This window comes from Emydura macquarii, unplaced genomic scaffold (genome assembly GCF_026122565.2).
Source record: "Emydura macquarii macquarii isolate MOO-44397 ecotype Brisbane River unplaced genomic scaffold, CSIRO-AGI_Emac_v2 contig_1790, whole genome shotgun sequence".
Classification (NCBI taxonomy): domain Eukaryota; kingdom Metazoa; phylum Chordata; order Testudines; family Chelidae; genus Emydura; species Emydura macquarii.
The window spans coordinates 2,344,746-2,357,075 of NW_027131927.1; the positions used below are offsets into that span (position 1 = coordinate 2,344,746).

At 58.1% G+C, this 12,330-nt stretch overlaps 1 protein-coding gene across 4 annotated transcripts in view; it reads left to right on the forward strand.

The window, feature by feature from the left end:
- Positions 1 to 10,041, forward strand: part of SIPA1L3 (signal induced proliferation associated 1 like 3) — a 116,842-nt gene extending 106,801 nt beyond the window's left edge. For 2 of the 4 annotated variants that reach the window (XM_067556601.1, XM_067556600.1), the window contains 6 exons: positions 1,098 to 1,260; positions 1,746 to 1,947; positions 3,059 to 3,202; positions 7,005 to 7,137; positions 7,792 to 8,137; positions 8,497 to 10,041. In XM_067556601.1, the coding sequence (XP_067412702.1) occupies positions 1,098 to 1,260; positions 1,746 to 1,947; positions 3,059 to 3,202; positions 7,005 to 7,137; positions 7,792 to 8,137; positions 8,497 to 8,646 (1,138 nt within the window). In that variant the 3' untranslated portion in view covers positions 8,647 to 10,041. The remainder of the gene's footprint in view (positions 1 to 1,097; positions 1,261 to 1,745; positions 1,948 to 3,058; positions 3,203 to 7,004; positions 7,138 to 7,791; positions 8,138 to 8,496) is intronic. The other 2 variants (XM_067556604.1, XM_067556602.1) reach the window with 2 other exon arrangements.
- Positions 10,042 to 12,330: the final 2,289 nt, after the last annotated feature.

The following is a 12,330-nucleotide window of genomic DNA, read 5'->3' on the forward strand; positions in this document are numbered from 1 at the left end:
CATTGGGCCCACTCAGGGGCACCAGCTTTTCCTTTGCTGCGGGGTTATCCGTGTGGCCAAACTGACGTTATTCCGCCATCCAGCTCAGCAAGAGGCAGCTGGAAGCCGCATCTCTTGGCCTGTCACGTAGCAAAGTGAGCAGTTGAAAGGAGACCAAAGCTTGGCCCATAATCATCTTTCTAGGGTTTGGGGCCTTCCCTTCTCACCTGCCGACTCCAGGGCATTCCCCTTCCTCATAAAAAGGTTTTGCGTGGAGCTGATAAACGGGACAGCCCCTGGCTTCCCCTGCTTCCCACCGGCTCGGCCATTGCTTCCGCGCTGGCAAAGCCATGAAAAGCACCCCCAGATAAGCCGGAGTTGGACCATTTACCAGCTGGACAGAGAGTGGTGTCAAGTTCAAAGCTTTTCCTGACGATCTGTGCCTGCCCCACCTAGGGTTGTTTAGACACACCACCAGTGAATCTCCTAGCAGGGAGGGAACTGGGCACGGGGTCTGGACTCTTGAGTTCCAGCCCCAGCTTTCACCTGGTGTGACCGTTAGCAAGTCACAGCTCTGTTCCTCAGTTTCCCCTCCTATCTCTTTGTCTGTCTAGACCGTGTGTTTTTTGAAGCAGGGACTGTCTCACCCTGCCTGTGCAGTGCCCGGCCCAACGGGGCCCTGGTCTCGGTTGGGGTCTGGGCGCACAGCTGTCCTACAAATAACTAGCACTGTGCAGAAGTCTGCGAGGGAAATTATTGTTGCCATCACTCCCGTGTGGGCTCAGCATGTCACAAGCTGAGTCACTGTGCCTGCCCCAGAGAGATGACGAGCGAAGCCCCAATCCCCCAGGAGCAGTGGGGCAGCCGGGGAAGCACTTGGTGTTTTCAGCAGGATGAGTGGAGGGGTCACTTCGCTGGGTAGTGGGACTCTATTGGCTGATAGAAGGGCTCTAACTAGTAGGAGCCTTGGGAGGCAGATGCCCCTTTTACCTCAGTGCACCTGGTTCTGGTGGCCCTGTGCCTATGGGGCATTGGCCATTGGGCCTGTCATGCTCTCGGCTAACGGGGGCTGGTCCTGGAGCCTGTCTGTAACCCTGTCCCCTCCCACGCTGCTCTAGGCAAATGGATATGAACACCAAGAATGTCTTTGGGCAGCCCAGGCTGCGGGCATCGCTCCGGGACCTGCGCTCCCCACGCAAGAACTACAAATCCACCATTGAGGATGACCTGAAGAAACTTATCATTATGGACAGTTTGACCCCCGAGCAGGAGAGAGCCATGGTGGGTGCAGGCAGACAGGGTGGGCCAAGAAGTTGGGGGGGTTGCCTGTGGCCCCACTAATAAGGGGAACTTTACTGCGTGCCCATCGATCTAACAGCAGTCTGAGGCTGGATGGGGGTGTTGTGTTTGTACTAACTGAAAGCTGTGTGCTCCAGTGGGCAGAGCATGGCCACAGCATCCAGGGCTCCTGGGTTCCGTTCCCAGCTCTGGGCAGGGAGTTGGGGGCTGGGAGCCAGGACTCCTGGGTTCTATCCTCAGCTCTGCCCCGTACCTAGCAAGTGACCTTGGGTAAATCCCTTCCTCTCTCTGTGCCTCAGTTTCCCCTCCCTCACTGTTTGTTCAGACTGTGAGCTCTTTGGTGTAGAGACTCTCTCTCACCCTGGTTCAGTGCCAGCCCCAGTCTCAGATGAGACCTCTGTGTTACCATAATACATCTAATGGAAATCCCTGGGTTAGAGCATAAAGTGAATGTGTTTCTGCGACAGTCTCCGCAGAAGACTCTCCAGCGGACATTATCAGACGAGAGCCTGTGCAGTGGGAGGAGAGATGCTAGCTACGCCAACGCCACCTGCTTCGAACAGTCCCTGGCCAGTGACGTCCTCTTCACAAGCACCTATCCGTCCAACACGCTGCCCACCCGGCGACAGCACCTGCAGCTGGGCAACGGGAGCCTCCCTGAGAAGAAATGTGAGCATGGCATGTGTCTAGTGGTTAGAGGGGGGGCTGGGAGCTAAGACTCCTGGATTCTTCCCCAGCTGTGGGAAGGGAGTGGGGTGTAGAAGTTAAAGCAGGGGGCTGGGAGCCAGGACTCCTCAGTTCTTTCCACAGTTCTGCCACAAGCCTGCTGTGTGACTTTGCCTGAGTCAATTCCCCTCACTGTGCTACGGTTTCCCCACCCGTAAAAGGGGATGGTAATGTACTGTGGTTGGAGATCCCCAGATGACAAATGTGATAGAAATGCAGAGTAGGGTTGTGATGTTCGGTGCATCGAGTGTATGCTGCCATGGATCCAGTTCTGGCAGTGAGATGTCGTGCGCTGCTTGTTAGCAAACGAGCTGGTTCTACCAGCAGGCGGGAGCAGCTCCCCCTCTCAGAAGAGTCAGGGCACCTCCATCCAGCACCGGGCGGGTATGCTTGGACTGTCATAGGATTGCTTCTCCTGTGGCCCCTTCCTTCCTTCTCACTTGCCTGCCTCTGTCTTGACATGTCATTGCACATCAGTCCCTCCTCCTCCCAGCGCTCCACGGCCTGGCCCCTTGAGCCAGTTCCTGTGAACATGAGCTGTGAGGAGGGCTAATGGACAAGGTCCAGCTTGCAAGGGCAGGGAACCTTGGGGCCCAGCTCTGCCATGCTCACTCTGGCAGATCTCCCCAGGCTCCAGTTAGATCCTGGGGAAATGTGCCTCTGTCCGGTGGGGAAGGGAGATCTACAAGCGTTAGCATGGGCAGGGCTGGTCTGAGCCACTCTGCCCGAGGCTTGTCTCAGTGCAGCTTATTGTTCCTTCAAGGAGCCAGGGTGGGGCTGGCTCCAAGGAGCTGCCTCTTGAGTGTGTGGATTCTGCAGACAAGCCCCAAAGTGCAAATGGGGGTGGTTAGGCTGGGCCCACAAGCTCAGGGCATTCCTGGGAAGCCAGGAGGTGCTCACCTCCCACCTGGCTACACTTGGCCCTGGTGTAACCCTGGTGCATGGGTGGTGGGGCATGGCAGTGGGGCATGGTGCAGCACAAATTGGGGGGTGGAGGCCTGTGCCTGCTTTCGTTGCTCTGAGCATCCTCTGACCACCTCTGCTCTGCCCAAAGCCAACATCTCCGCCTCGGAGCTGTCGCTGACTGATGTGCGGGACAAGCCCGGGAGACGCCTCGACCCGGGCCTGATGCCCCTGCCCGACACGGCGGCTGGCCTGGAGTGGTCCAGCCTGGTCAGTGCTGCGAAAGCCTATGAAGGTAGGAGCCGCCCTGTGCCCACCTGGCATCTGGCTCACGCTCTGCAGAATGCTCTCTTTGAGCGTGCAGGGAGCCCCACCGCTCCTTGCAGCCAGGGAGCCCCCCCACTGTCCCTGGGTGCAAGACCTGCCGAGGGGTTGGGCTCTGTGACCCCCGCGGTCTCACTCTGACAATGCAGCAGGCTGCGTTGGGCTACGGGTCCGTGTGCTGCGGCTCCTCTACACTGTGTTGCATGGCATGGGGTCTCGCTGCAGAGCCAGTCCCGGCTGAGCCTAGCAGCTCCATTTCCCCACTCAACTGTGTCAGCTGCTGCCAGGGCTCCCGGGCATCGCCAGCGCTTCCCTTCCCTCATGGAGGGGTGCTGCTGCCTGCTGGCTACCGGTTAACCAAGCCAGACCCAGAGAGCCACGGAGCAGGGAAAGTATTGGCCAATTAATGGAAGCGAGAGGGAAACCGAGGCACAACCTGCCTTTGCCAGTATAACCACAGCCATGCAGGGGCGCTGCGCTCACCCTGAGGCACTATGACTTTCTCGTGTAGCCGGGGCCTCAGATTGGAAGCAGTTTGGGGCCAAGTCTCTAAGTCTCTCTTCCCATCTTCCTGTGAAAGGCTCAGTCTGCTCTGTCCCAACCAGCCTAGCCGGTAAATCCAACCCTGACGCCTCCTCCCTCTGGGCTGGCCTGTCCCTGCTCACGCAGCAGACACGCTCCCTGCCCCAGGCCTTCGTTTTTCACTTGGACTGGATGAGTGGGTGAAATCCAGAAGGGCCAGTGCCATTTAAAATCCCCAAGGGTCTCGGTACCACCAAAGGCCCCATTCAGCCTGAGGGTGCCTGGGCCATGTGCTGTCGCCCTGCCCAGAACCCTGCATCCTGCCGCTCTTGGAGGTGGCCTCGGAGATGCAACAGCAGAGGGAGGAAGCCAGCACTTAGCACAGCTCCTGCCTTGCGGATTGCGCGTGACGTGCTTTCTGCAGGTGTGCCGTGCTCTATGGACTCAGCCCCTGGGCATCCACACAAAGCTTTTACAACCTTTTGTGTCTTGCAATAGATGCGCTTTCCTAGTGCTGGTCGTGTTCAGCCAGGGTTGGCGTGCTTTCCTTCGCCCATCGAGGCGAGTCGATCCACTGCTCTTTCGCACCGGGCCGGGTGTTACCCTTCCCCTCCCCGGCCAGCCCTGCCGCGGCTGGCTCCACCCAGTGTGGTGGAGCCATGAGCTGGGAAGCAAATGTGTCTGAACCTGCAGACACTCTTGTGTGTGCGTCATGCTCACCTGGCTGGGAGCCCCACCCTGGGGTTCTAGTAGGACCGAGAGACCTTGTCGTGCTGCTCAGTGAGAGATATGGGCGCTAAGCACCTTGTCCGCAGGTCAGCCAGCAAGGTCCCACCACCCTGCGGTGACTGAGACCCCTCTTCCCAGGTAGGAGGCCATTCCGTTTGCGGTGTGCAACCACCGACGCCCCACGGCCGTGGTGAGCGTGTGAGACCCCATGGTTCTGACTCGGGCAGCGCTGACTAGTACTTAGAGCACAGAGCCAGGAGCCAAGAAGCCCCAAATTCTAGTCCTGGGCTCTGCTCTCCTCTGGTGTGAAATGGGGCCAGAGCACCCCTGCCTGGTCATGGGCGAGCAGGTTTGATTTAGTGCTCAGTGTTCACTGCACCCCATTGGGGAGGGTGGGGAGCCAGGCCCAAGCTGTGTCAGCAGGGCACAGCGTATCTCATCTGCTCACGCGGCCTTTCTGCTTTGCTGCTCTTTCCCACTTATAGTGTCTTGGGGGCAAAGGGGAGGTCTTTGCTGGTGAGGTGCCTTCCCCCGCTGCCATGGCCCCCGCACTAGCTCTCGCAAGCTGTGCAGAGGGCAGTTTCCAAAGTAGCAGGAAAAGCAGCTTCGGGTCCCCACATGTTCTGGGGGTCTGCAGCCTCTCCCTCTTCACTGTAACTGGTTGTTCTCGCCGCCTGGCTGCTGCATGGGAGAGCCATCCCAAGAGGTGGCAGCACGCTGTCTCTCCTGACCTCCTCCAGTCTCTGATTTCCACTGCCGCTCGTAGTTTACAAAGCTACAATGATGACATCCCCAGGAGCCACGTCCTCTCCAGACTCTTAGCATGGTCTTGTGGTGCCGATATTGTAAAGGTGGTGCTGGACAAATAAGCAGCTCCCATTTGGGGAAGGCCTCCTGCTAGCCTGGCAGAGAGGAGCTGTGAGACACGAGAGGCCAGCACTGGCATGGCCTGTGTGTTAGCAGGGCTGGCTGGGCTTGGAGAACTAAACCCAGGGGGATTCTCACTGTTCTGCCTCTTCCCGTCCCCCCAAACATGGGGCATCTTCCCAAGATTGCCCATTGCTCCCCACGCAGCCACCTATCACAATGCAAAGAGGGGCACGAAACCCCTCTGATCTGTAGCATCGGGCACTCCCTTCTATGCAGTTCTGCAAGAGGCTGAGCTTGGCTTGTCTCCGCCACATTTGGCTCCTGGCGCTGAGCACGAGCCCCTAACCTTCATCCCAAGCTGAGATCCCTGGTAAGATTAGCCTTGTCCCATGGGCACCTTCCCCCTGCCTTTGTGCCCCTCAACCAGCTGGGGATTGACCCACAGGGCCCCTCTTCCAAAGAGGGAGAAGCTCCTTACTGGCAGAACCCCTTGGCTTCCCCCTCTCTCAGATATCGGGTGCATGAGGTGGAGCATGAAACTGACATGATCTCTGGGATTTCATGCAGCCCTAGGTCTTGCAGGGCTCTGTGACCCAACAAGGGAATCCTCTCCAGCAGTTTCTGGGGGGGGAGAGACGACAGCTGCTTCAGTCCCACACAAACACTGCCTCCTCCGGGTTCCCGACAGTGCCAGTTCCCAGTGAAAGGAGGTGTGGAATTTCAACCCCCGGAAGAGAAATGTGTCTAGCCAGACTGAGCCATGAGCAGCACAGCAAGGCTGAACCCTGCCAGCGGCTCCTAGCAACGTCCAGGCCCCAGAACACAGAGAGGGGCCGGAGAAGGGAAGGGAAGTCATTGGCCTCCCAACAGGAACTGCTCCCAGCTGGACCATGACTAGACAGGTGTGACCAGTGAGTGCTCTGCAGGCCCCCGGAGAGACTGTCACCCCCCAGCCCTGTGCTGACATAGGCCCAGAGTCACAAGGAGCACCTTGCACCTGCACTGGAAGGACTAATGCTGATCCCAGCAGCAAGGGAGGCGGAGGGGTCTTGTGTCCCTGGGCATTTCCTCCTGGCTGCGTTTGACGTGGTTCACAACTTTAGCATGTCCTTTTGGCCTTGGCGTGGAATCCATGCCACGCGCAGCTGGCCTGGGAAATCCTGGCCAGCAGCGTTGTGCAGTGACATGGAGTCCTGGATCCGGCCACTCCTGCAGCTGGAGTTGCTGGCCATTCCTATGAAGAGCAGAGATCCTGGCCAGCCCTGAGAGAGCCTGGTCTCTGCCCGTGGGTTCACCCAGATGCTGGCTGGCTGTGCTGATGGAGGGGTCACAGATCAAAGTGAGAGTACAGTACAATCCCCTCCAGGCTGAGAAGCTGTTATTGCAGCCCGGTGCCCCCCTGTAATGGAAAACCTAACACCCACTGCTGCCGTGGGGCCAGGCGTGAGTCACGCGGGGGGTGCTGCCTGGTAACTCGGGCTCCGGGAGGAGCTCCTCTCCAGCTGATTGTTTATTTGGGGATTGCAACAGTGACTCAGGAGCTCACTCACAGCTCTGCAAACAGCTCCCTGAGTGGGGGCGTCATCCCGGCAGGGCTGAGGTGCCCGGGCAGCATGGTCGCGGCAAACCACAGTCATTCCTTTGTCTTGCAGTGCAGAGAGCCGTCTCCCTCTTCTCCCTCAACGACTCAGCGCTGAGCCCTGACACCCTGCCAGCACATAAACCGGGCCCCACACACCTGAGCCTGGAGCGACAGCACACGCCCCGCACCACGCCCACCATGAGGTAAGCGGGGCCCAGGGAGGGTGTGGGAGCCCTGGTTCTATCCCCAATTCAGCCACAGCCCTCCCACCACTCCCCCGCCAACTGTAGCCATGTCCTGTCCCCTTTCTGTCCGTTTGCCCCTGTAACGGGGGTGGTGATGATGCTGGCAGGCTGGGCAGATAGCTGGTGGGATAGGTGTGTCTAGCAGAAGCACCTGTGGCTGGACTGTCTGGACAGTGAGCACCCTCCATGTCTAGCCTGTGGGCAATGGTGCAGGGGGACCAAAGGCTGGGTCAGTCCAGCACCTCTTCTCGGTGGAAATAACCCAGCCGACAACACATGGGAGGCCTGTCAACGTGTGCAGTGGGTGTCTTCTTGGCATCTGGCCCTGCTCCCTCTCAGCATGGCTGTTCACAGAGGCACCGCCTGGCACTCTAGCAGAGCACCAAAGGGCAGGGTGCCATGGGAGCCGAGTCTGCTACAAAGGGGAGAGGGAGGCATACACAGCTGACTCACCTGGCACTTCCAGCTCAGCTGGCCTGCACAGGGATTGGAGGACACCCCCACCCCAAGGCTGTGTCCTAACACACTCCTGGGCAGAAATGTGGGACAAGCCCGAATCTGTGTCTGTAGAGCAGTGCCAGAATTTCATCCTTCCCCATGTAACACCTCCAGCTGGCCAGGGAAACTGTCCCCGCGCCCTGATGCTGCCCTGGCCAGCTCTCCCAGGGCTCCCTGCACTGGCCGCATGCAGCATCGGAGCAGTGCAAGGCATGCAGAGCTGTGCCCAGGGGTTAAATCAGGGGCTGCAGTTGGCGCCACAACTCTGTGGGCAGAGTGGTCCCTGCCAGGCTGGGAAAGCACCACGGGCCGCAAGCATGCGTCACTGCCAGGGTCCTCAGATGAGAGAGACCTCGCACCATGTCTTCCCCACCCCAGCGAGGAGCCGCCCATGGACCTGACGGGGAAGGTGTATCAGCTGGAGGCCATGCTGAAGCAGCTGCATAGCGACCTGCAGAAAGTAAGGGGCTTACACCTGGACATTCCCCCTTTCCCTCCTGGCAGCCCTGTCTGCTCCACTGGGCACCCCGGCTCTCTGCAATGGGGCAGCCTCTCAGAAAGCTCCATCAGGAGTGGAGGGGGACTGGGCGGAGGGGTCCTTGGGGGGGGTGTGTGCCCAGGGGCAGGGCCGGGGCGCCAGGACTCCTGGGTTCTGTTGCTGGCTCTGCCATTCACACCTAGCTTCAGTTTGCTGTGGAGTTTATCTGAAGGCTGGTGGCCCTGCTGGGTGGTTGCTGGAGCGGTGGGCGTTGGGGATGGAGACGGGTCCGGCTGAGGACTCTCTGGGGACAAATGCCCCCCTCTCTCTCGCCTGCTCAGGAGAAGCAGGACAAGGTGGTGCTGCAGGCAGAGGTGGCCAGTCTGCGCCAGAACAACCAGCGGCTGCAGGAGGAATCGCAGACAGCCAACGAGCAGCTGCGCAAGTTCGCCGAGATCTTCTCCAGCGCTGTGGATAAGAAGGAGCTGTGAGCTGCCCCTCTCAGGCACCTGGTGCCATGCACACCCAGTGCTCTCGCCCGCTGATAGGACAAGGGGCCAGGCCCAGGCTGCAGCCTGTTCAGGGGCAGAAGCAGAGATGCGGGAAGCAGAGTGGGCTGCAGCACCTCACCGGGCGCTAGGGAAGCTGCTGAACTGGAATGTGCTGGGAGCGACTGGAGGGGCCTGTCCGTGAAAGGAGCAAGGTTCCAGTTGGACTGATGACCAGGCCCTTCCCCCTCCCCCAGCAGAAGTGCCCCCGTCTTAATGTCAATACAGGGCTAAATGCTAATTTATTGATCATGGGACAAATCTCTAGGGTCCATTTCCCTCCACGTGTTGCTGTCCAGAGTAGTGTGTGTCAAGCCAGTGTGTGTCTGTTCTCTTCGGTGCCACTCAGGATGTTCCTGGAGCACCCGTGCCTGATGTGGCCTCACATTAAACCTCATGCAAAGGGCGCTGCCGGGCACAGTGATGGTGACTTTCTTACCCTTGATGGGATCTGACCAATCAGAAGGGGGAGATCTTTTGGGGATGCATCTGCCAGGATGACTAGATCCAGGGCATGACCCTTCACTAATCTAAGAAATATCCCTGTGAAATTACTTTATTCCAGCATACGACGTCGGCGTTGTAACCGCTCTTCTTCACTACGATATACAGCCTGCATCTTTATGGCCAGTTCGCAATACAGTCTACCACGTACACATGCAATATGGAGATGGGAAGGTGATCAGCAGGTATCACTGACACCCATTCTTTCTGACAATGGGTTTTGTTCAGTACTTGTGTTTTTTCTGGTGTAAAATAATAATAATGAGACCATAATCTTACAGGAGAGAGAATTTAAAAAATAAACCCAAGACTATAAAGAGAGCACTTTCTCAAAGCTAAATTATTTTCTAGAGAATGCAATGCTGAGAATGGCTCAGGAAGTTAAGATACTGCAATGTAAATGTTCTTTATAAACACTATATTTGTATAAATGGGACTGTTTGTAAGGCTTTTTCTATGAGATTTCTGTCCTTGTCGCCAGGATGCGGGGAGTAGCTCTCCCCGCATTCGCAACGTCTGAGCGGTAAAACCAAGGATGTGTGCGTGCGGCAGGGGGAGGAAATGAGCCTGCTGTTGTTCCGGGTGTTGGGTAATCGGGCGGGAGGCTCCCCTGGGCTGTAAGAGCCTGGCAGGAACGAAATGGTGTGCTGGTTTGCTCAGGGCTGGGAGAGACGTAGAGCCAGTGTCCATCTCACCCTGGGTTCCTTTTGATCCCAAAGTGGCTCCCAGGCAGGGCTGTGCGAGCTTCAGCTCTTTTGGGCTTGGTTTGATAGACCAGCCTATGGCAGATGGGGGGACAGGGCTCAGCCTCCCAAAGGGACCTCCCCAGTTCAGGGGTGATATTTGAATCCCTCCCCCAGCCAATGTGGAACGGCTTTCCCGATGGCTCTGCTGCTGGCAGGTCGCGTGGTCCTCGGATACGGTACGTTGTTGCTGCTTTTTATTTAATTCCACTCCCCTTTCTTTGGCCGGGCTGAGCGGTCCCTGGGCAGCTAGGCATGCGGAGCGGAGCGGTGCTACCTCCGTCGGTGCAGGAAACCTCTTGTGCCTCAGCAGGCATGGGCCAGGTTTCCAGCGGGTGAAACACGTCCCAGCTCTGCCCAGTGATGGTTCCCACCTGCTGAAGATCTGTCTGAGCTTCAAACCAGCTTAAAATTGCAGCCTCCTGATTTACCCCTACTGGACTAGGAGATAGATGGGAATTTGTACAGAGGTGGAAGCTGAGTTAAAATGTGAGCTGTGCAAAGCAGAGCTCCTCACCACCCCTGGCCCCAGCCCGAGGAGTGGGCTGTTGTCAGAGAGCAACTGACCCCCACCGCACCCTGAGACTCAGAAACCGATTCCTCCCAGCTGCCGCTAGCTCTCCCAGGGCTAGCTGAACCCTCATCTGCCATCCATCTCGTCTCTGCATGTTCAGATGCAAGTGACTGCTTTAAAATTGGACTGGAAATGGGATGGAAAACAGCCCAGCTGCTGCAGGAGGAGCCGGTGTGAATCCTGGATGTGAAGGGAACCGCTCCGGCTTTGTCTTAACCCTAAGGGCAGCTGCCCTCGCCCTGCGGTGAATTTATGGCAGGCCTACAGCACAGCGAGCCGTGGGGCCACGAGAGAGCAGCTCTGTGCCAGGCTTCCAACAGGCAGCCCCTCGATGGCGAAGCGTGCGCGGGAAGTTGCTGTGGGTTCCTAAGGGAGGCCGGGGGCCAGGATCCCGGCTGGGTTACAAATGCACCGTGTCCAGTGACAACGGCAGGAAGTGTCTCCGAAGGCCCTGGCTGCCCTGAGCTCCCAGCATCCTGAGCTAATTGCTGATTAAGAGCCTGTGAGTGCCAGGGTCCTGCCCATCTCGTGTGCAAAGTGCAGAGAGGGGGTAGGCAGGGTCCTCAGTCTCGGGTCTCATCTGCTCAGTGGGGGGAACATTTACAGTCCTCTCCCCCCACCCCGCCCCCAAAAGCTCCTCATTCCAGCTCCAGCAAAGGACATGGTCATTTGTCCCCACTGCGGGGCAGGGTCCTTCTGCCTCAGGGCGTCATTGGGTGTCAGCTTCCACTGTGATTTTTAGAGAACTTCTCCCTTTGATTCTCTTCCTCTTCCCCCGTGTGTCATGCAGCACGGGCCGCCTCTGCCTCCCGTCATCCGTCTGCATAATGGGGGCATAGGTGCGGTGCGTACGTCACGCAGTGTAAATTGTTGTTTATTTTGTAAGGGTCTTCGCAGATAAAATCTGTCTTATTTAATTTTTTCTCATGATTTGCTGATAGAAAAAAACAACAGCCTTTTAAATAACTTTGTTCCCCCTCAGGCCTCTTGATTCCCCCCCCCCCTGGGCATGTATAAGGAGGGGGTTACAAGGAAATAAATGTTTCATAGAAATGTCTCTCTCTTAATTTCATCCTCCAGGAGTGCTTCTCTAGTGTGTGTTGAGCAGTAGCACCTGGTGGATATGGGGGGGGGTCAGCTTGGGTGCTGCACCCACCCCCAAAAGACTGGTCTGTCACTCACCCCCTAGTCCACGCCTTGCAGCAGTGTTGCCGCCTGCCCCCCGCCCTCACTCAGCCCCTTCTGTGCTGCTCTGACCTGCCCCAGGCCAGGGCTCCGGGCCTAATGCTGCCCTTCATCCCTCGAGGTAGAAGAGGGTTGTGTCCTCTCGGTGGGGTGCTCGGAGCAGTGGGGCGAATGCTGGCTGTCCTTCCCTCCCCAGCTAGCTCTGCTTGCGGGACACTCCCCGGCGGTGCCCCCTGGCCCGAGCCCTCAGCGCTGGCCCAGAGTCATCGTGCTGCTGCCCGCAGGCCCCGGCCACGCAAGCTCAGTGCTTGTTCTGCAGGGACTGAACCGTCTGGGCCCGGTTCTGCCCCGGGGTGTTGCCACCCGTGCTGCCTGGTGAGCAGGGCTCTTCTGTCTTCACCAGGCCGGAGGCTGGAGGGGACCTTGGAGCAGGGGCTGATTTAAAACAGTTGCTGGGCCATGTTGCAGTGAGTGAAGGGGGAGGGGTAAATACCCCCCTGGCGGAGCCCCTGCCCTCAAGTGGGGTCCCTAGGTGCTACCGTAATACATGTAATAAAGAACCCAGGTCTGGATTACCGTAATCCCTTCCATGAGCAATGTTCCCTGCCCCCAGAGCCTCTC